This window comes from Stigmatopora nigra, chromosome 4, assembly GCF_051989575.1.
Source record: "Stigmatopora nigra isolate UIUO_SnigA chromosome 4, RoL_Snig_1.1, whole genome shotgun sequence".
Lineage (NCBI taxonomy): Eukaryota > Metazoa > Chordata > Actinopteri > Syngnathiformes > Syngnathidae > Stigmatopora > Stigmatopora nigra.
In genome coordinates this window covers 4322045-4346182 of record NC_135511.1, presented here as the reverse complement: position 1 = coordinate 4346182, position 24138 = coordinate 4322045, and the positions used below count along the sequence as shown (strand labels likewise).

Here is a 24138-nt window from a genome sequence, read left to right as displayed (position 1 = left end):
TCCACTTTATAAAATGTTGCTATGTTTTATGTCACCATGGCTTTGTTGGAATGTCCTCCTCCCTGGAACTCAATGGTGCCGAAAGCATCAGTGGGGCTGAGCTGTGTATGTTTGCTGATGGACCATTTCTCCGACAGACTGTCATTCTTGGCTGGCCGCTCCTTATTTTCATAGTGACTGGATGAAATTCCAGGGGGAAGACCTACATGTTGTCCTATCAGGCGTCCACAGCAACACCTGGATAGAGGAAAACGAAGTCATAAGTTAAAAAAATTGGACTCGCGCAGTGGATGATCAGTCCCATTGGATGTATGTATATATGTATATATATGTATATATGTATATATATATATATATATATATATATATATATATATATATATATATATATATATATATATATATATATATATATATATATATATATATATATATATATATATATATATATATATATATATATATATATATATATATATATATATATATATATATATATATATATATATATATATATATATATATATATATATATATATATATATATATATATATATATATATATATATATATATATATATATATATATATATATATATACACACTTATTCTAACTGATTATGAAGGCTTACGGGTGGATTCCTGAAATGTGATTTGTTAAATGTTTAAATGAGAAAAAAAACTAAGAATTTATGGGCATTATATATTAAAATTAGTCTACGATTCAAATATTTTTTAGTCCAGAAGAGAATGCCTCTGTGTGTGTGTGTGTGTGTTTAAAAGAGAAAATACAGGAAAAAAATAATGTATTTTATATATTTTTAAAGAAATTAACAATTAATATTGAATTATCTGATTGGCGTATGTTCAATCTTTCATTGAGGACTGATTTTATTTGAGCAAGAAAGTCGATGCGAGAGAGAGATGAGAACTTTTTCAGATGGCTGGTTTTGAACAAACATCTTTCATTTGCATCATTTGATCGTTGCCAGACGTCCTACTCAAATTGGATTGGAGTCCACTGTGGCAGCTAATACGTATGTCGATTTCTGGGGGGGAAAAGAAAGAAAATATGTCCTCTCTACGGAAGATAGGGCTGCAAAGGCCAAAAATTAAGATGTTTGCTTGCAGTGTAAAGGTTTTCTGCATTTTGGTTCCAGGTTGCAATTAGCTGAATTTCAATGTCTTGTCTATGTCTCTTAAGCCAAGCTGCCTGCTCTTCTTTTAATTCTCATCTCACTGATGGAGATGCTCAAGCACAACATCCATTTTTCAGTTGCCCCCTTGTGACTTGGTCACCCACTACGTCCAGCTTGCTTTAGAGACCTTTCTGATCTGCAAATTTCAAATGTTGGTTTAGCATTCCACCAAGTACTAAAGGCAGCTCATCCAAATCATGGTGTGTCACCATCGCCTTCCAAAAATAGGCTATATTTCTGCCAATTCCAAAAATCATAAATGCCACCACCATGAATCTAACCAGCTATCTTCCACATTCTCGATATACAGCTTTTGCAGGCACACAATCTTCTATTTGTTCTAGAAACTAGGAGTGTTCCCCTGCAGCAGCTTTTACAGTAAAAAAAAATCTGTCAGGTACGTTGAAGGTCTATGTTATGAATTTGATAATTCCAGTTCAAAGAAAAAACAGATTGCAGCTCATCCCTCCAAAAAGAGACAGCACACAGGCAGAGGTCTGTCGGGGTAATCTAGATGGTAATATGAACATAAGAGTACGCAGAAAAGAAGGCAACCAGAAAATACATGGAAATCACATTTTGGGTGATATAGGCTACACTTTTATGATAGAAAATGGGTTAGGGTTAATATTGAGGCTAATGTGACCAAAAATTTGGTATTCTAATATGTGGTCGCCAGGTAACACTGCTATGCTAATCTTTTAAATCAGGGGTAGGGAACCTAGGGCTTGGGAGCCATATGTGGCTCTTTTGATGGGTGTATATGGCTCTCCGCCTTTTTAAATCATATTTTCTTCATTAGACTCTTCTGCATGCATACTCTCATTGATACTGATTGATTAGCAACGGTGAAATAATGTTCTCAAAATAATTCACTTTTTTTTTACTTTCAAAGTTGTGAAATGAATAATAAATGTTCACATTTTCATGCATTTTCACTTTTTAATTCTGAGTATTGCTCTCAAGGAATAAAGTTTGAAAATATGAATTGTTTATGGCTCTCTTTGTCAAAAAGGTTCCGACCCCTGCTTTAAATGGTATGATGTTGGGATATTTTTTTTTTCAAATAGCAATAATAAGCATTTGAATGCGCATTTTATTTTTTACTTTTTATGTATTGCTGAAGTATAAGTATCGGTAAATTCTCACAATAAGCTAACTTGGACTCAGGCGCAAAAATATGTTATTGGTACATCCCTAACCATTACTTAACTAATTGCGATTGCTGTTGCAAATATAATATGCAGCAGGAGTAAAAGTAGAACACCATTGCAGTGTAGAGAAGTTGTGGGAGTGAGACAAATTTGTTCCGAGTCTGGGTTGGCATCAGCCAAGGGAGGAAAGATTTGTCTGCTTTATCTGTACATTTCTGCTTGTTGTTTGGTGACGATAACGTGCACATGGAGCCAAACATCTATCCTCCAAGTCTGACTGATCAATCCATTCCTCACGCTGAGGTTCGTTCGTCTACTGCCGACTCTTCTAACAAGCAACGATGCCTTCACAGACTGCTGGTTGCATTCAGGAGCTTGTTCATTTTTAACGATGGTGATGCATTGTTGCTCACCATATTTGGCTTTTGTTTGGCAATCCCATCCCAGCCCATCCTAAGATCGGGTTTAGTTAGAAAAGAAGCCTGATAAATGAGTCAGAGCAAGTTTGGTTTATAAATGATCATCGTCACCTTCTTAAAATGTACAAAGGAAACATTTCTACCCATTTTTAGTCACAAATTATGGTGTAAGTAATTTTTCTCTTGGAATTCAACATACGTATCGTTCAGTTTTCTCTTTCCTGAAAATGTGTCTCTAGAAACAAAAGATTACAAATTACGAAACATGAAATCTAAGGAATTCAAACAGCCTCTAGTAGGATCCGGTATTTTATTTTGAAATTGCCGTGATAGACTTGCTCTCGCATTGGGACACTTTTTTAATCTTTTCTTTTTTAATCATGGCAGAGCTGCTCCAGCGGCGGCTAGTTTTGGATTGATGTGCATTAACCTCCCATTTTTCACGAGTTTTAACGTGGTTTCTTGATTTTTTCTTCATGTCCTTCATGAAGCTTTATTCACATATTTGGTACAAAATTAGTATACTTTTATCATTTGTAAATGGTTTAGGCTGTAGTATTCAGAAGGTTTGAACGCATTAAACCTTAACCCATTCCAATTTTAAATTCGTATATACTCACAAACAATCTAAGTAACGAAACCGACTCTGGAACGATTTTGTAAATTGAGGTCCCATCTGATGACAAGTGGAAGGTGTCATCGATGCCAGGAGGCAGCGTGAAGCAATGCCTGGGAGCATCCGACTTAGACAAACATACTTTTTTTACTAGAATAAAGTGTAATTGCACATTCACTCAGGATACAATCTTATGCAGAAATATACTTGAAAGAAAAAAACTATTTACAGTGGTGGCAGAGAGTTGGGGGAGCGACAGAAAATAAATGAGAAGCACTGCTTTAGTGGTACGTGAAATTAATTCTTCAAATTACTTTTTTTGAGGAAGTGTCTGTCTGCAGCTTACCAGATTGGGGGTTAGCTAACCCTAACCCAATGGTTCTTAACCTGGGTTAGATCGAATCCTAGGGGTTCGGTGAGTTGGTCTCATGGGTTTTGTGGAGCCTATGCCGCAGAGGTCAAGACGTGTGGACTCATCATGTCTATTAACGATAACATGCCCCGCTTAACTATCACTGGCTGCAGATGATCACGTGACATAGCTTGAAAAAAAATCATATTTTATTTTCGGTTGAAGTATGGCTCGGTGAATGCACATAAGAAACTGGTGGGTTTGGTGAATGTGTATATGAAACTGGTGGCGTCCGGTAGCTCCAATGTGGTTAAGAACCACTGCCCCAGGCCTCAACCAGACCCTTATTCCTCTGGCACATTGTCTGAAGTTAGCCCTATTCATAACCCTAACCACCGTCGAAGAGGTGTCTAACAGAGAGCTAGCTAGGTGGCCAATAATTTTTTTTAGGAACAAGAAATGGTGAAGAAGCTAATCTGGGAGATATATAGTATTGCATTAATGTAACTACCTTTGTAAATTTGTGTTATTGCTTCTTTGTTATGTGATTTAGGTAGCACTTTAGTTTAGCCCTTTGTTGTGCAGTATGGCCTGATACGCTTCCATTTCTAGACACGTCCCCATCTTGCAAGCTCCAGAGGGATGACATTTTTTTATAATCCACTGAGATAAATTTATGATGTACAGTTCAGTTGTATTCTATTTAAATCACTGGACATTCACATTGAATGTTTTAGAACTTTTTTGTTTTAAAAGAGTTAGAAATGTGTGTATATTATTCACCTCAATACTAAATTACGTTACAATTTCTTTCCCAAAATCTAAGCACATTATTGTATAAAAATTAATAAAACCATCGCCTTTTTCTTGAACATTTAAGCGAACTACAATAACGTATTCAAACTCATTGTCAACTCGACTGTCAATGAAAAAAAAACATTGTTTTATTTTTCTTGACAGCACGCTTGATGTCCAATCCATTTTGACCACTGTTAATCTAACATCATCAATGGCATCCTTAATGTTGTGTTACTCAGAAAACCATTGATTGGCATATGCAAAATCCTATAAACTTCTCAGTTGCGGAATGATGCAATAGAATGTGTCTGCCTTTGGCGTGCACCAATAAACGCAGGCAAGGACACAGGTGACAGTTATGATGGGACGAAAAATTCCATAAAAAAAGCAGGGGTTATGTAAAACTAGAACTGTGGGTAAGTACACAAGAAAAACATGGATTTTTCCTACTTCGGTTTTCATTATCATTAGCAATTCACACTGCCGGCAACTGTGTGCAAAAGAGAGAGAAATGGAAGGATTATAATTTGAATGGACAGCAAATTATCATGTTTAAGTGTGAGGCTGCCTCAAACAATTAACTCAACTCAACTGTGTCATATTTTAGCGTTGGACGAAAGAAGTTGGACTGAATATTATGTAAAACTATCATTGTTTTCCAAAGTAAAAACTCTACGATTCACTCTCACACTCATACCTAGAGGCAATTTAGAGTGTCAAATCAACCTACCACGCATGTCTTTGGAATGTGGGAGGAAACCAGAGTACCCGGAGAAAACCCACACCAGGGAAAACATGCAAACTCCACACAAGTGGTATAAATATAAAGATGATATCAAATAATAATATTTTAAAATACATACATTTTTACATCGAAGATTTTGAGTCGAAAATTGCTCTAAATCAATACCACCTCTATTTTAGTGCGATTGATGGCAATTCATTCGCTGCAATGAATTGAACATCTGTCGCCGTCAATTTGTAATTTATGAATCTTACTTACCTATGGGGGTCTTTGGCACTCACAATGATATGGACACACTCCCTCTTGCTGAACGCTCTCTCTATCCATGATTTCTGTGCCTGTGGAACAAGATAAAAAGTTTGAAACAAAAATGTTGGGAAATTCTTACACAATCTGACTTTATTTCTTTGAGACGTCACCTTTAATGCAACAAGCCATAATTTAAAGCATGGTGTTTTCAAAGAAAAGTAAGTTGGGAACACGCATACTGTCCATGGGACGCACACCTTCAAACATAATCCACAGATGACGACAGCACACCGAAAAAGTCCACACTAAATTAAGTCCCTGACACATAATTCAAAAACCCTGTGATTCAAATGTGTATGTCCTTTAGAGTTGAGTCCAAACTAGAGAAAGGAGAGAACTAAAAAGCAGATGTTAAATGCACCGAGGCAGTAAATGATGTTAGTCCATGTGTCATTGCTAAGTGATGTGCAGCCAGCAAAGTGTGTGCCATCTTACTGATATTTTATGCATTCAAGGTAAGATCCAACCTCATTTGAAAGAAATTATGCATGTAATATTTTAAAGGAGAGAAGGCCACAAAAAAGAGATATATATAGTTTACACAAATCTCATGGACAGATAAGAACATAACACACAGCTCTTGGATATCATTAATATGCAAGTAGTCTGGATGTTGCTTCCTGCAACATCCAAATAAGTGGCCAACATTTTGCAGTCGCAGTGGAATTGTGCATTTTTTAGTCGTGTTTTCTGCAGGTGTGAGTGAAGCTTACACACACATGGTTCAATTATCTTGCTGTGCACATTAAGAGTGGGCCTGTGGCACGGGATTATAGTAGATATGCTATCGGTTAAAGTGATGACAAAATACATATTTTAACCCTTGATGAACAGAAAACAGATTCCATGAAAAAAGAGCAGCACATTGGGGAACAAGTTAACTGAAGGTACATTATAGGTTCCCGTTTTCTTGAAAAAAAATGATGAAAGATGTTATTCTTAACGTTTTCAGTCCCATTTACAATAATAGACATCGAGTGATGTGATTGTTTTCATCTCTCTGCTGTGAATTTTAAATGTGTTTATCACTAGTAGACATCCAAACCATTTAACTGGTTCTCTTCCAGCACTCTCAGTTTGGATTGGATGTCGATCACTGTCGGTGACAACCACTGAGTTAAAAGACATGTTAGAAAATAAATCAAATGTCGACATAAAATGTGAGAAACAGCCATGGCTGCAATATTTATTTAGCAATGTTAAGGCAAAGTATAAGGCTAGTTTTGTGCAGAATAACATGATGTCTAGGTAAACTACAGAAAAAAAGTTGTCTTCAATTTCAGAAACCATGTGCCAACTTTACTTTGAATTTCCATGAAAATCAGATACAAAGTGTTTTTTTTTTCAAATTGTTACTCAGTATTATTCAAGAATGTGACTTCATAGAAAAAGCACATTGGATGCCTTTTACCATCAATTGCAGCAAGAGTGTCAACAACATTTAGTATAGTGTGGATACAGTTAGATGTGCCACTGTTCTGACTTGTTTGCAATTTGTGTCTTGCCATGTGAAGTATCTTAACATGCCAACCTAGGTTCATTTTTGTCTTTCAGACAAGCCAATTTAGGTAGGAATTTGTCATGCATTGGCAAACAAAATGAAGGAACATAATTTCTTCATGAATATTGGCCTCCTTCCATTTTGCTGTTGATTGTGGGAGAGCGGTCATGTCCGTTCTCCCATCCAGCAATGCTGAGACTTGCTTGTACAAGCCTTTGACCAACGCCGCCGCTGTTACAACACAGTGCGCATCCGCCTGACTGATGCTGTCAAACCGCAGCGCTATTAAACCCACAGCAAACCCGTCACAAATCGGACTGGACCACACTTAGCCTGAGGCCAGACTTGAGTCTGTGATGAATCCTAACTCTTGGGGTGTGCAAATGACTAAGCATGTCACGAGAACAAAACCATGCAAGTCACTTGTTTCTACAATTTGCAGGTAATTCCAATTAAACCCCAGAAAAAAATCACATTTCCAATAAATTGTGATAATTAAAGATTTTTTTTAAAAACAACTTTATATATTTTTTTCAGTAACCTGTCTATCCCCTCCCGTATTCGTAACTCATCAAGTTTAAGTAATAAAACGTGTTTGATTACACCATGGCTGCTCTTTCTATTCATAACGTTTAGGGACAGCATACTTTGGTGTGGTCGGGGCATTGGTTGTCTCGTTTGGTGGCCTCAATATCGCATCTCTACTTTGGCAGACGGTGTGGTTCTGTTTTTTTTTTTTTATTAAGCTTCAATCTTCAACTCTCATTGATGCGGTTTTGCAGCTGAGTGTGAAGCGGCCGGGATGAGAATCACGATATCAAAATATGAGACCATGGTACTTGTGGAAAAAGGTGGAATGTGCTCTCTGAGTCAAGGAAAAAGTCTTTACCCAAGTGGAGGAATTCAAATAACTTGACTTGTGTCTTGTTAGCGATAGAGGGAAGAATGGAATGGGATATCAACAAGTCCATCATTGTAGAGTCAGCAGTGATGCAAACTCTGTATTGATCTGTCAAGGTAAAGAAGGAGTTGAGCCAAAAGGCAAAATTATTCACGGTCGATCTACGTCCCTACTCTAACCTATGCTCACGAACTCCGGGTTGTGACCAAAAGAAAAAGATCCCGGATTCAAGTGGCTGAAATGAGTTTTCTCCACACGGTGTCCAGGCTCTCACTAAAGATAGTGTGGGAAGCTTGGTCACCCGATAGAGGCTCATATTAGAGCTCCTACTAAATGAGGTGGCACCAGATCTAATTAGGAAGCCTCCTGGATGCATCACTGGTGAGGTGTTCCAGGCAAGTCCCACTGAGGAAAGGCCTCAGGATCGAGCTAAGGCATGCTGGAGAAAACTGTCTTCCCTGTAAGAGCCGGACAAAGTGACTAGGAAGAGGCAGGCCAGATTGTTACCGTGACAATTTCTAAATAAAATAACAAACACGGGAAATGTATGTTTTGGGGGATTTTGAAACTTGGGTGTTGTTTTGGTAGGTTGGGAAGGTCATTTGCATATCAAACGGTTTTGTTACCTGAGACCTTTGTGCAAGGAGGCATTCGTAAGTGGAGGTACGACTGTATTGTGGAAGGATACATTATAATTATGTGTGACTGTTGGTTATTAGCTACCAATGTTTTTCCACCTACAAATTAAGGCTTGTCTGAGATCTCCCTAACCCACTTGTAGTCCGTTGTAACTTGGCACCATTGTATAAAAATAAACTGCTTTTTAAAAATCCACTTATCGAGACCAGAATTGACACGTACAAAAAAAATGCCAAGACTAAATACATCACGTTGAGTTAACATTCTCCCAACATGTTAAATGGTTCGTAACTTTTCTTTTGTTTAAATACAAGAGCAACATTTGTTTACACTCTCAGTACACAATCTACCATCATTACAAAAGTTCAACATTTTGGACAAAAACAAAGCACATTTTCAGTGACAATTTACCAACTCACCCGAATCTGGCACCAGGTTGCAGTCTTGTGGGCTTCCACTAATGAACCAAACCATAGATAGCATTTTGACGTATGACTCTTGCTGCAAGCTATTATGAGTGTATTAGCGCGCGTGTTCACAGTGCACAATGAGGCAGCCCTTGACTACTGGTAATTCTAAAACCATCAGTCTCCTCCCCTACCTCAAACACCAAAAAGTCCAACTGGGTGTGTTTGTCACAGCTCTACATAGCGCACTGAAGACTAACCTGTTAATTCCTACCCATCACAAGTAGAATTCACATCGACTTGAATGATCATCATCAACAGCAGACAAAGAGTTAAACTTCATCTGTTACAGTAATGCAAATATTCTGGATAAACAGCAGCCGAGTGACTCATTTAAATCCTGATCCGTAATGGCCAATAACAGTACCGTGTATTGAATTTAATTTAAAAGGGTAGAATTCACTCTCAAAACCGAACTATTGTAGTATTCACTGACCTGTACACATGTGTTTAGTAGGCATGCAAGAGTTTTTGCACACACATGCCCACTGGAAAATAGAAAAATGAGTAAACAAACGACTTCCAATTTGGAACAATTGAAAAACAAAAATTTAAATACCTGCCAATGGAATGAAGGGAAAGATATCTCAAAATGACCCTTCATATCTTACTTAAATCAAACATTTTAAAGGATTATATCTTAGAGTATGTGGAATGAGATACAATATTTATACTAGAAACCAGACACATAGACTAAGATTTAAATCTTTTGTAAGGAATCTAATTTAATGACGTAATCCCACCTGCACTGCATGGTGTAGCTTGAACCCCAAAAGGCTCGTCTTGTGCAACTTTTAGTCTGGTGTAAACACAGATCAGCAAATTCTTGCGGGGACCAAATAATTGCCAGTTCGACATCTTGCCGGAGAGCTCAGTTTGCTTCCAAGGGAACCGTAGTGGATTTATTTAGCTATACGTGGGAAAGTGACCACATCACAGTGTGGTCACTTTCCCACGTATAGCTAAATAACTTTGAGCCAATTCTGAAATCATACACCTATTTCCACTCAACAGGCTTTCCACAGACGTGGTGCAAAAGGTTAGTCTGTAGTTAGCAGTACATCGGCAAACATGAGTCAAGGTTCTCTGCATGAAGCAATAAGAATATGGAATGTCCACCTAATATTTGGTCAAATGCCAACATAAAAACTAGGTGTTGACATACATAAAAATGTTAATGCAGTTAAGATGTTAAATACTAGGATAAAGAAGGAAGGCTTAGAAGACTGCAGTAAACTCAAGCTTTGTGATTGACTTCCGTATTTCACCATGTTAGCCCACCCAGACCGTTTTTTCCAATAATTGAATACATTTTGCAAGTGTGGGTTTGTTGTGAAATCCTTGGACTGTCATGAAAATTGCAATGTGAAAACGACACGCATCAATCCAAAAAATAGTGGTTCTCCAACTATTGTGTCGTGAGTGATGGTCAGGTTTGTTGCGGGAAAATACAAAAAAAAAACATAGCTTACAATATTCTTAGAGAAAAATCTTAATGTTACGAGAATAAGATCGAAATATAACAAGATCAAAATCAAAATATGACGAACATTAAATCATGGATTTTACTATTAAAAGACTCAAATCATTATACTATTAGATGAAAGTCATTTTGTTTCTTATTTTTATGTAACGTGAAACAAAAGTTGTTTGGTGGGCTTTAAAGGATTTGTCGAGTAAGTGTAGATTGTAGACCATCATGATATCTTGATAAATACTTTGGTTAGCTTGAATATCCACACAAAACTCAAAATTATAAATATAAAAAAGGCATTCTACACATAAAATGAAACCAATCCATTTTTAATGGGAAGGGCTAGCAGTGAAAATTGCTACCATTCCAAATGGTTTGGATTTCATTTGTGATCAATGCAACCAGTAAAGTTAAATGCCTCCCTGAGCTACAAAAATGGAAATCTGTTGCACTTAACTTTTATGTGAATACACCTGAACATTGCATGTGACATGCCAGCCAAATGCAAATTGCATGCCAAGCTAATTGAGAATTTTCCGTGCGTGAGTGTAAGTGACGCTTGCTTATTTTATCTGCCGTCACGGCCCAACCCATCTCCCAGGGACAGAATAAGCAGTGCTCTTTCCCACAGGCCTCGCTTAAGCCGAGCTGAGCATCTGGCCAAGCAGAAGCTAATCCGCAGTGGCGTGGCCATTCTGCTTATGATACAGGGGGGAGGACAGGGAGGGTCATCCTCATGGAGTCAGAGGAGTTGGTATCGGGTGCACCTGAGGCTTTGTAAATAAGAACAGAAAGGAATATGAAGAAGACAGGATGACAAGTTGATCATCACCTGTTTGCAAAGCAATTTGCTTTTTTTGCCTGGGTATTTGCTTGTGCCTGTGTGAGGTTATTTAGGCCAAGTGCTCGGAAATTGCCTCTCATGCATCCTCTGCTTAGAGCCTATCAGGATTTGGAGTGTGTATTTGGAATTGAGAGTTGAAAAAGATGAACAATCCGTCAGATTGTGGAAGGAAGGAAAAAGAGCTGACGTGGGCTTTTTTTGGTTTCGCAGAGCATCATCACTTGCTAATGTTCGGTATCTCTTCCCTGCCAGCTTTGTATATAAGACAGATGGCACATATGCTTGGGTCAAGAGCGCAGTAACCCTTACATTATGTATAATTAATTCAGTTGTGACGTTTGAAACAACTGAAGGAGATGCCCATTTTCAGTTATTAAATAAAGAGAAGATAAATGCCTTTTTTTCCAAGAACAAAACATCATGGTTGTCACAGTCGACAAAATAGTTGTGTTTTTGTTTTTTAGAAAATAAATTTGCTCTAGAAACACATGATGGCCTATCATTAAATATACAGTACAGTGTTCCCTCGCTTATCGCGGTTAATGGGGACTGGGACCGCAATAGCTGCATTTCCGCGAAGTAGGCGTGCCCCTTCAAAAATGCTTAAAGAAACGTATACAACAAATTTCATGATTACCACGGCTCGAGACTACTTATTTTCACAATACAATTTTTTCTTTGAAATTCAGGGCTGCAAGTCAAAAATTAATATAACTTAATAAATAAATACTAATAATTCCATTAATTTTCACTTTATTACTGATAAATACTGGATTTTGGCACTACGTCTGCAAAAAGATTACATTGGTGCTGGTCTTCAGGGAATTAAATCAAGAATAGTAATTATTAAAACAAATGTAAAATCTGCAAATCTACCGGTTGCAAACGAACAAGTTGATTTCAAATTTACAGAATATTATGGACTTTAATTCGCAGTTTTTTATAGCAGTTTGGAAAGGGGCCTGACTTATACTCCATTGCGACTTATGTGTGAAACTATTCACACAATGATATAATTCCATACCTTCTGTTTAACTTAAATATGTTTTGTCCCCTTTCATTTGGCAATTTTTGGCTAGTGCGACTTATACTCAGATACGATAACTGCACGGGGTCAAATTTGTGATGTGCCTGATATCTAATTTTGAAATTAGAAGCGAAAAACTATCCAACTGAATTTAGAAGGAAGATTGGCACCTTAAATGCTTTCAACCTATTCATGTTTTCGAAATTGTGTTTTCTTTTTGCAAGATACATGAAGTAAATGCTAAAGATTTGCTTTAACGGGCCACTAAAGACCTGAGTTTGACACTTTTGCATAAGATAGTAGTGCTTATTTCCCATTCTGAAGGTAGTAGACTTGATCCTGGCCTATGTGGACATGTCCTTGAGGAAGCTATTGAGATAGTGTGAAACACTTTCAGTACCTTGAAGTCAAAGTCAATACCAGTGCCAGTCCATTTACCTTCACCCTCTGATCAATAGGCTTGTGTCCAAACTCTTCTGTCTAACTCCTCGCATTATTCACAGCCAGTGGTTCAATGTGGGTTTTACTGATAAAATTTCCAAGGAATGTGAAATATTTTGTCAAAATAACAGATCCTGATTGTAGCTGCATGTTTCATTTAAAAGAAACAAATTATGTGGGACTCCTTACTCGATTCTCTAACTATAACTTTGTATTAACAAGATAAACTTATATTTGTGGAAACTAATTGGCAAGTCAGTTTCTGTCGGCCCCGCGGCATGAGTGGTTAACGGGTCGACCTCACAGCTTTGGGGTCCTGGGGTCAAATCCAGGTCGGTCCACGTCTTTGAAGCTTGCATGTTCTCCTTGAGCCTGCGTGGGTTTTCTCCGCGTAATCTGGTTTCCCCCCACAATCCAAACACATGCATGGTAGGCTGATTGGACACTCTAAATTGCCCCTAGGTATGAGTGTGAGCGGGAATGTTTGTCCGTCTCCACAAGATAAGCCATGTAATGAAAACACCATTAATATCCACTAAAAATGTCAAATAGGACTTTTAAAAAAAATACAAGTACTCGCTGCATTGAGCATTAATAGGACGTGAGCATGATTCTTCATGGCGAAGTGCTCATATAGCAACCAAAAGGGAAAAGATGTTGTTAGTGCAATATTTGTACGATGGTTGCGTTTCATTTTTGGCCACCATTCTTACAAAATGCTCATTTCCCAAAGACAACGCACAATGTTAATGCTCTAACTGGCTTTTAGAAAGATCAATATATTTTTTAAACTGTCGATAATTTCAACATTTTGGCATAGTATATCTTCTTAAATTATTCTCTAAGGAATCCTTGATGCCTATGACCAAAAGATTTCAACATATTCAGCAGAAATTAAAACATGCCCACCAGATGTTGCGGATAAACAGTATTTGCCACATGCAGAAAAAGAACTGTATTTATTTGTATTACTGAATTCACCCATTCTTTTTTTTAACTGCACATGGGCCGCGAAGGGTGCTGGAGGCTAATCCTGCTGAATTTGTGCATCAGACGGAGAGCACCCTGAATTCGTGGCCAACCAATTGCAGCCTTAACTGAATGTTTAAATATTAATTTCGAACACAGTTAAATGTATGAGACAAGTGAATAATTGAGATTTATTTCAATTCAATTTAATTTAGATTATTTAGTTTAATCTATTGTTCTGTACCTTATACGTACGTTATTTTTCTCTTGGTGCTGTTAAAAGATGTCATACTCATTTGAACTCAGAGGACTGGCAGTGAATGCTCATTTTTTTAGTGCAATTGACGATGTTAGATGTCCATTTGGAATGTGTTTGGGGGGGTTGGTTGGCAGCAATCTTTCAAAGATGGCAGCATATTGATCCTGATAGTGGCATACACTACAAGGTACTTCACTTTGCTTAAATGCAAGCAGCATTAATGTTGAATTAAACTTTTACCCATATACCACTCAATCCTGGTGATATGAAATGTATTTACATCGCAAGTTCAATGTCAACAGAGAGAGATTGATTATGCTGACTTTTTAATCTGATTTTCTGTCTGCTAAAAATGATTGTAGGTGTCAGGTGATATTTAAAAAGTCATGACTAATTTCCCATTGCATTTGCTTTCATTAGATGACAAAGATTATGCTACAAGAAAGGTGTATGTGATTACTCAGAAACTATTGATGCCAATGATTGACGGATGGTCTTTTCAAGCAATATTTTGTTTCAGCCAGCAGGTGAATTTAAGTTCACACTCCTTGTATGAAATACAAAGGAATGTAGATATGCATTTTGTAGAAAATAATTTCAATGAGGGTGACTGACGGCTGAGTGGTAAGCGTGTCGGGCTAGCAGTTCTGGGGGCTTGGGTTCAGTCAATCCTAATGTGTGGAGTATTTTTATGTTCTCCCTGGGCTTGCGTTGGTTTTCTCCAGGTACTCGGGTTTCTTCCACCATTCCAAAAATATGCATGGTATGCTGGTTGAAGACTCTTAATTCCCCCTAGGTATGATTGTGAGCGTAAATGGTTGACCTCTTCTCTGGGATAGGCCTCAGTACCCCTTACAAACCTTGTGAGGATAAGCGGTTCAAAAATAAATGAATCAATAATTTCAATGTCACTGACTGTAAATTGGATGCATTTATGGAAAATCCTTCATTTTGGGACCAATTTGTCTGGTAACTGAACACCAATTTTGTATTTTTCACTTCAATTTTGTAGTGCTCTCTTTTTGTCAGGTTCATGTTCATTTTAAGAGTAAGTCTCTCGAGACATTTCCACTTGAGATTACCACTCAATCCATACTTGGGTGTTTAAATGTTTATATTCTCATTGAAAGAGATATTTTAGCAATGAGACAATAGAGAAAAGTTGCATGTTTTTATTCCGCCCAATGGAGATTATTTCTCACATTTATGAAACATGTTTCTTTTCAAGTGAAGTGGGAATTTACTAACACTAGCTTTCTCAACAGTAATGATTTAAAATAAAAAATGACAGTGGAAAATAGGGAAAGCTACTAATAGATTAATCAGAGATTGAAGTGACAATAACAACAATGTGACATCGGCGTGAAAATCACTGCATTACACCTTCATTATGTTGATAAGACCACAGCTAATTCACGATAAAGGTAATTGACAACTAATTTCCCAATTACTTAATTCTTTGGAGACTTTAACTAAAAATTGTGCATAATTTGAGACTAGTATTAACTCATTGGCTGCTATTGGAAAGTTAAATCGAACCAGATATTCATTTCCATCAAAGGTAGCCCCAATTGCATACCTAACAACTTATACTTTTTTAACGTATTTTATACGTTTTTGGATCATTTCAAATTGTGTAAGCCATATAAAAACTTTTGTACGTTTTTTTTAAGTAATTTTTTTGTAAAACTGATCTCATTCTAACCAATTTGGCTCTAATCCGGATGGTCTCGGTCACTGGTAGCAGACGAGAACATCATCGTCAACTGCTAATATTGTGTTGCCTTAAGCAAGATATGCGCACAAGCATTCCCCTTTTCACTATATAAATATACCATGTCAGCAAGCAATATACCCAGACAGTTAAGCTGTCGACATCATACAGCGAAATCTACAGAATCTTGAATTTAGTTCATACAAATGGCGCATTGACTGATTGGGCACTACGTCCATTTTGGGGAAAATCTTAGACCTTTAAGTCTGTCTTGTGTGAGTAAATATGCATCGCATTGCATTTGTATGGATTATTATCATTTAATGAAGGGAATTGCAAGCAATAATAAGCGGAGCAACTGGCCGAGGTTGACATGTATGCAATTGTGTAACTGCAACATCACTGTATATGTACAGCATTCCTTTCTATGAGCTTTGCTCCAAATCTTAGTTTAAAAAAAAGATAGTGAGTGTTTTTGGTCAAGGAACAGCTTTCAAGGAACACTGCTTTGAAGCCTAACGAAGTGAAATTCCATTTAAGGAAATAGCTGTCGGTCTTACCGTAATCGGGTCAATTGACTGGAAAAAAGAAATTACACTGCTAGCTGCTATTCAAGACAACCTTGTGCACTGTTGTCTGCTTTTGAGGTGTCCTAAATATCACAAAGTCAGTTTTGTTTCTTTCTCTTTCTCTTGTCTGCAGTAAGCCTCAACCATCTTTCCGTACTGAAAAATGTCACATTTTTAGTATTGAAAAGCATAACCACTAGATAGGTATGTGTTACTTGTGACTAGGTGGTGAATTTGAACATATAAAAAAAAAACCTTTTGTAATATCCTGTTTTTGGTGTTTGTCAGAGAGTGGGAAATGAATAATTTGTATTTAGAATGAAGTAAATTGACATACAAGCTCGGACCCGGAACACACTAAGCTCAAGCTATTACTGTAGTTCACACTAAGGCTTAATGTCGATTGGTCGGTGAAAAGTGTGACGAGAAGACCCTTCGTCCAATCGGCAGTCAAATGATTTATGACAATCACTCCCCTGAAAGTGGTCCTAAATTAATCATTTCCCAGATGGCGTGCCAGGTTTCCTTAGCCAGGCAAATCGACATCATGATTGCGGGACAAGATATCGGTACTGTCTTGTGTTGTCCCGCGAAGGACTCCCCCAGGAGACCAACCAATCCATTTCAACACACCCAGACTCATGCCATAGTAGACATTTTTCTTTTCTCTCAGTTTCTCACAGTTTTAGTTCTTTTTTAGTTTCTTTTTTTGTATTCTCTCAGTCTGCCCCATACTGCCGGGAGCTGGGTCTCTCCTTCGGCGAACTTGCCAGCCTCCCAATAGCGAGTCTAGCGCTTCTGAGTATTATCTTCAGAAGCATTGGGTGAATCAATAACAACAACAACAATAACAACATCATGATTTGGACTGAGTTTCAATATTGGCATTTTTTCCGCCCTTGACAGCATTTCAGGCCAATTTTGAGAAGCTTACCTTTTACACTGCCTCAACAGAAATTCTAACTTTGCGATTCATGTTTATTTTACCAAGACAAAGGTCAGTTTTTTGACTAAAGTAAAGGCAGAAGTAACCTTGTTACCACTACAACTGATGAAAACACCAAACCCTCTACAACAGCATTTCGAGCAAAGTCAATTAAAGTCTATCTAGAGAATAGCACTATAAATTGGCATCCATTGAAGAAAGATTCAGAGAGTGATAAAACGTTTCTTGTATTGACTTCAGAATGATGAAGTCAAGCCTATGCATGATACTTAATATTTAGTGTGTAGCTATGACTAAAAATAAAAGTTGGGTCAGCCAAAGAGCACATAGCGACTTCAAAGTCAAGATGAGGACGCAATCATTTGCGCATTCCTGGTTTTGCGCAACATAAGCCATATTATTCATGACATAAAAAAATGAAGATTAGTTTGTGAAAGAATATAAAAGCACCTCACAAAGATGTCAAGCCTATGTTTGAATATGTGCATAATTGGGAATTAAACCAGGAAATGTATTTTTCATATCTTGTTCACGGCAACATATTGTTGCATAGCATTGCCTCATCTTGTGGGAGTTCACACAAGTGAAAATGGATAGCAGTTCGCACAATCTGGTCAATTTTACACCTGAGTCCTCTCTGCTGTCTCTAACGAGGAGGAAGGTGAAGCCCAAATGAGCAGCTGAGCGCAAGCTTTGACGGATGCTTCTGTGAGTGAATTCATCGAGATAGAGCTGGCTAGTAAGCACAAGAAAGCATTGGATTTTAACATCTGGGACGGTCTAATATTAAAGGGCAATGATTTTCTTTTTTTATCAACTTTGGTGGTTCTCCTGTATTTCCATTTTGGCAGCTCTGAATCTGAATTCATCACCAACATTGATGGTGATAGACGAACCAAATCTGGTCTAAAAATGAATTGTGTTTAGTTTGACCACACAGACTGTAAAAATAGTTTCCATTTTTTTTAAAGCGTTAGTCTCCAACCTTTTTCTTAGCTATTCCTTTTTTCATCCATTTTGACAGCAATGTCATTGCTTTTGTTGCTGCTCCAAGTGAGTACTACAGTATTTTCTTGCAATCAAGCCACCTACTTAGCCGCACCCTTAGAATTGACGGTACGGTAATTTGAAATTGTATTTATTTTTTAGTGCTTTTAAACCACTAACAAGTAACTAAGTATGCTAGGAAATTTGGACTTAGAAAATTAATGACAATGACTGCATTCGATTTAGGCTGCTGTCAGCAACGAGGAATTTACTTCGACAACGTAACTTAACTTGTCAGAACACCAGCTCAAATGGATGTGAGTTCTCTCAATGGCAGTGACTGAATTAAGAACATAACCACAACCCTCTAATTAGCTAGATTACAGACTCATTTTCAGAGTACATCGGGTGAAGTGCAGGTTCATGTTTAGCGTTGGTTTAAATAAGTGAAGCAATTAATCAACGCTCTGCTGTTGTGCACATTCCCAGCCAAGCCTGTCATGTAAATCATCATAAAGCTCAGCCTCCAAGGCAAATGAGAAAATGGGAAGAGGACAACAAGTCTCATTAAAATGATTTGTCACGTTTTCGGAGAAAATCCAGCATAGGACCTCCTGACGCAACACAGTCGGAAACGACAGAAAACAACTACCGAACTAAACTGCACTGTCCGTGAGTCAGACCTCAGAATCTGTGTAAACAAAATTAATAAATTAAGTTATGATCCCCTCAGCCATGTCAAGAATAGTTTTGTCATTCTAGCTAATGTCACATTTGCCCTGAAAGCTAAGTATAACCTTCCCATGGAGGTTGACTTTCAGATTTATTGCCACCATGAATTGTGAGCTAATCCAAGGTTGACATTTTTCAGCATTAGGCTGAAAGATGATTTCATTGAAATTGCAAATTTAGAGAGGGCAAAAGCCACACTTAATTTTATGTGCGCTTAACTGACTTAGAATTTTGGTAATTTCTGCTTCTTTTTAAAAGAAATTCACATTTCACATTTGAACAATGCAAATAGAAAAAGGTGATTTCAAATGATCATTTTTATTATCAGCATTATCTTGTTCAGTCCCATTAGCGGTGATAGACATCTAGTCGCATGGCTTGTTTCATTCTTCTGCCCTGAATTTTAACAGACAGCAATTGCAGAAAATTAAGATTCATCACTGTCAAATGCAGACAATGAGTTGTTTAATTTCTTAATGCAGTTAGTTTATGACCATACATTTATAGTACTACTAATTTATCTACAATAAAAAGCTCCATGAAGGTCGAAGTTTAAAAATTCATTCAATCATTCATTTTCCAAACCGCTTATCATCAGGGTGGCGGGGGTGCTAGAGCCTATCCCAGATAATTATGGGCGCCAGGTGGGGAACACCCTGATTTGTCAGCCAGCCAATCGCAATGCTTGAAGGGCAACTTGGGGGCAACATAATGTTCAACCAGCTTAAACTGCATGTTTTTTTTTGAATGTGTGAGGAATGAAAGCATGCACACTCCACACAGGAAGGTCCTTACCTGGGATTGAATCCTTGATGTCAGAACTGTGAGGATACCGCACTAACCACTCAGCCACTCGCCCGGTTGACAATTAATAACAAAGAAAAAAATAAAAAATGACTCAAAACCAAACCTTTAGAAAAAAAATAGTTACTTTTTTTAAAAAACAAATATTATTGGGATTCATTCATTACACATGTTAGCTGTGCGTGTCGGAGAACAGAGTGCATGTTGCTATGTAAAAATGAAAGATGGGTTTCGCCTTCTACCGGGCTACTGATTAAATGCACACATTAAATGCATTCAGGTGAGACCTGAGATATTATGTAAAATGCTGAGCATGACACCGGTGATAACGCTCAAGCGTTTGCACTCGATAAATTCATGACTTCATCAACTTTATACTTTATTAAAATGCTGTGCAATCAGTTTTGGAAGGTTCATTTATCCGTGGCATGGTAAGGTTAAAAAGGACAATTAAATCTTTTGTACATGTACTGTATATAATCTAGAGATTAGCGTATCGGCAGCAATGGGTGTCCAATTTATTTTGGACTTATTCACACTTAAGTTGAAGGAAGTTGTCAGAAGCAACGTCACCACCAAGAGCTTTTTCTAATGTTTTAGTCTTTTGCCCTGACTGTACTTTTGTACCATGTGTTTCTTGTTGTACCTTGTAGCCGGCTTATAATTTTTTTGTGCCTCTCGCCATTGTCTTGTAAATTCGAGTCCAACTGTGTGTTCCCCGGTGACAAAAATAGATTGGACGTCCCTCGCTATTATTTGTACCGTGAAATTCACACAAAGACCAACAATGGAATAGTGACAGAACGATGCTTAAAGTAGTCTTTTTCCCAATTTATCGTGTACTAAGACCCATACAAAATGGGTGTCAAATTCAAGATAGATCTGGCTCAACAAATCATTTTGTGTGGCCTTTAAAAGAAAACCAGATTTATGGACTTCATGTTTTACTGATTTAACCAGATAATATTAACAGTTTTTCCTTTGTAAAAACAGAAACAAATAAATAAGTGAACTATGATTTTGTTTTTAAATGAGCAATTCCACCATAGTACGATATTTGCCAATGTAACAAATTCCGTCACAATATATTCAAGGGACTACAATAATAATTGCTAAATAGGACATAAAAATCTGATTGCAGCATGATAAATTTCACACCGTGTTCAATTTAAGAATCATCAGGCTGTCAAAAATGTTATAACCATATTCGTAGTATATATTCACTTAAATTTCTTTATTGTTCATTGTTCATTCCGCTTATCCTCATGCGGGTCATGGAGGTGCTTGTTACATGTGTTTTTATCCCCTATCCTATCTCTGAGGTGTTAAAGTGTTGGACTACTGCAGGTGATTGGCAAGATCAATGGAGTCAAGTGAGCACTTTACCAACGGAAATGTATGCACAGCAGCATTACTTTTAAATGAGGCACAATAAGAATCAGTGTATCTTCCAACAGGCATTTATAGACAAGCTCCCATGTTTCCATGCCACTTCCTTTACTTTATTATCTGGAAAAGCAGGCGAGTTTCACAACCTGATTCCAAATGAAATATGTGAAGCATCTTCTTTTAGGTATGGAAATACTAGATACAATTGTAATAAATTCTCACCCACTCAATACATCCTACGTAACTCTTTCCCTTCAGGCTGTTTAAAGCGCAAGTAGAACAGCAACAAGGGTGGAATTGGGGAGGGGGTTGATGGTAAATGATCATACAGTAAGTCTTCAATTATCATGTCTTCTCTACTTGGCAATTTTTTCCGCTGTTGTTTATAAAAATGTGAAAATCCACGCTGAAAATTGTAAGCAGAAGCCTTTTTTGCTTCTAGGACTCAGCACTGAAGATAAAAAAAAAAATGATTTTTTTCTCTCTTTTTTAAAGTTCAGCCTACCATCCATGTTTGTGGAATGTGGGAGGAAACCAGGGTACCTGGAGAAAAGCCATACAGACCCAGGGAGAACATGCAACCTCCACACAAGTGGACCGTCCTGAATCTGAACCCAGGACCTCAAAGCTGTGAGGCCGATGCGCTAACCACTCACTGGAAGTTATGTCTTACCCTTACACACCATTTGTTTTGAATGTCAGATTTGCTTATTTTGTCCATTTCAGATACAGTCACGGGAGTCTATTATTACCTTTTCACACCCACTCACATTTTCCTCTGTGCATTCCCAACACTATGAACAATATGCCATTTGAAATGGATATCTACTGGTTTTTAAAAGCACTCAAGATGAAACTACAGGCTGTAGAGATGTCCCTGCAGATTCATCAAGCACCTTATCAGTTCATGAGTGAAAGTCACACTCTATCAGTCGGAGCTTGATGAACACGCGATGCCACAAAAAGGTCTTTGCATGTATAAAAAGTTAGCCTCGCCTGGTGATTTCGAAATTGGACAGTTGGGCTTGATAAATCATTGAATATGTAAAATAGTAAGCTGATGTCAAGTCCAACATTTTTTATCTGGACAGTTTCATACATTTTCATTTGTGTGTTGGGCAAACAAAGGAAATCTGGATGTAATTACGTACAATTAAAACTACATCAGTGCTCTCATTGGTCAATCTCGGGTCTTATATGAGTGCCTCTGAGTTACGTTTGTAGTGCTGCGAAACATACTCTCTCACACCTCATGACCTCAACACAAAAACGTATCCTTTTTCTTTCTTTTTTTGATGAATACTTCATAAAACCATAAGACGCACTGAATCCATGAAACATGAAGCACAAAGTATGGAGGGATCGCTGTATTGGCTCATTTAGTGATCCGAGGATCGCAACAATACATAACTGTTGAGTTTTGTCGGTGGCCGAGAAAACAAGGTCAAAGAAAGGAGGTGGAGTACTTGAAAGCTAATAGATTTTTAAGTAAATAGGTTTAAGCATGCCTGATGTGAATTGAAATAGAGAAAACGGTACAAAAAATAATCACAATAATTTGTCTTGGTCTTTCTTTATCTGCAGTGAATGAGGCGACAATTTGAAGTATTGTGATATCCATAACTTATTCTCGTCCGCTTACATAAATGCAATACGGCCTTGACCAGTGGCTGAAACTGACCTCCAAGCTGACAGCAAAGGAGGTTAGGGTATGCACATAAGTAGATGGACAAGAGCTTCAGTGCATTGTGGGTATAGTACTATGTTTCCAGTCCATGTCTGGAATGGCCTGATAAGGCAAAAGAGAGCTGGCGGACAACCAAGCGTGGCAAACCTCATGCCTGATTCTCTGACTGTCCTTCACACCCTGATCTGTGAGCTGCTTCTCACTCTTCTTTTTGACATGCTTGCAGCTCCCACCTTCCCTCACAGGGGTTGCACTCTTCTGTCTACACTTTATCAGACGATAGATAGTAGTAGCCAAGTATTATTCCTCCAAGAATGGCTGAAATACATCAGCAGCCGAAATATGCCCAGATCAGATTGTGATTAGTTGTGTTATGAGGGTTACATTCTGGTTGAGTAGAGTAAAATAGGACTCCAATTGTCATGTTAAGGTCACAAAATGTACGAATACCTTGACATTTCAAAGGTTACAGATGTTAAAGCGACAGCAGAGTTGTTTTGTTGGTTTCCAATTTTTCTCTGCTGTTCTCTTGTGTCATTTGGCCAGCAACCCTGTGATTGGCTTTGCTGCTCTGTCTCCCTCCCTGGTAATAGATCTTCATGTTGTGCACAAATACCTCATCCCTTTACTGATTACACCTCCTTCCCATGTCCCTCCCTGTCACAAGTGTCAGGTGGAGAGTTTGGGCGACCTGCGAATGGTGGCAGGTGAGTTGAGATGCGGATATAAGCTGTAGATGCAGTTGAATATACTACCTCGATGCTCAATTACATTTTAATTTGGCAATAGATTTCAGGTCCTGGAGTCCCAAATTCAATATCCTTGTATTTTCTTTGTTTGTTTTGGGGGGAGGTGTTTTTCAGGCCTGACAACTTGGAACTGTCAAGTGAAAATAATGCTCAACAATGTGTAAATATGAAATATACATAAGCATGAAAAAATGACTTTGCCAGAGTAACAACAGTTAGCATTGCAGTTGAGTTCAATAGCTAATTCTGACGCAGCGATTTTATAATGTGATGAGTCCGAATTGAAGGTGTATAAGAAAAAGAATGTACTGAAGAATATATTTCCCCGAGTCTTTATATTGTTCGCGCTGGAAATTGCACAATTCGCAGTATACAGGTGGGGTTCCTCCAAAGCTAGCTCAATCAAAATGTGATCTTACCAACAGAGTTAGAGTGAAGATTAAAGAG

General features: G+C 37.7%; 1 protein-coding gene across 12 annotated transcripts in view; it reads right to left on the bottom strand.

The window, feature by feature from the left end:
* trpm3 (transient receptor potential cation channel, subfamily M, member 3) overlaps positions 1-24138 on the bottom strand; it is a 129720-nt gene that overhangs the window by 65897 nt on the left and 39685 nt on the right. For all 12 annotated transcript variants that reach the window (XM_077715891.1, XM_077715879.1, XM_077715885.1 and 9 more), the window contains exons 2-3: positions 5542-5621; positions 36-237 (exon numbers count right to left, since the gene is read on the bottom strand). In XM_077715891.1, coding sequence (XP_077572017.1) covers positions 36-237; positions 5542-5621 — 282 coding nt within the window. The remainder of the gene's footprint in view (positions 1-35; positions 238-5541; positions 5622-24138) is intronic.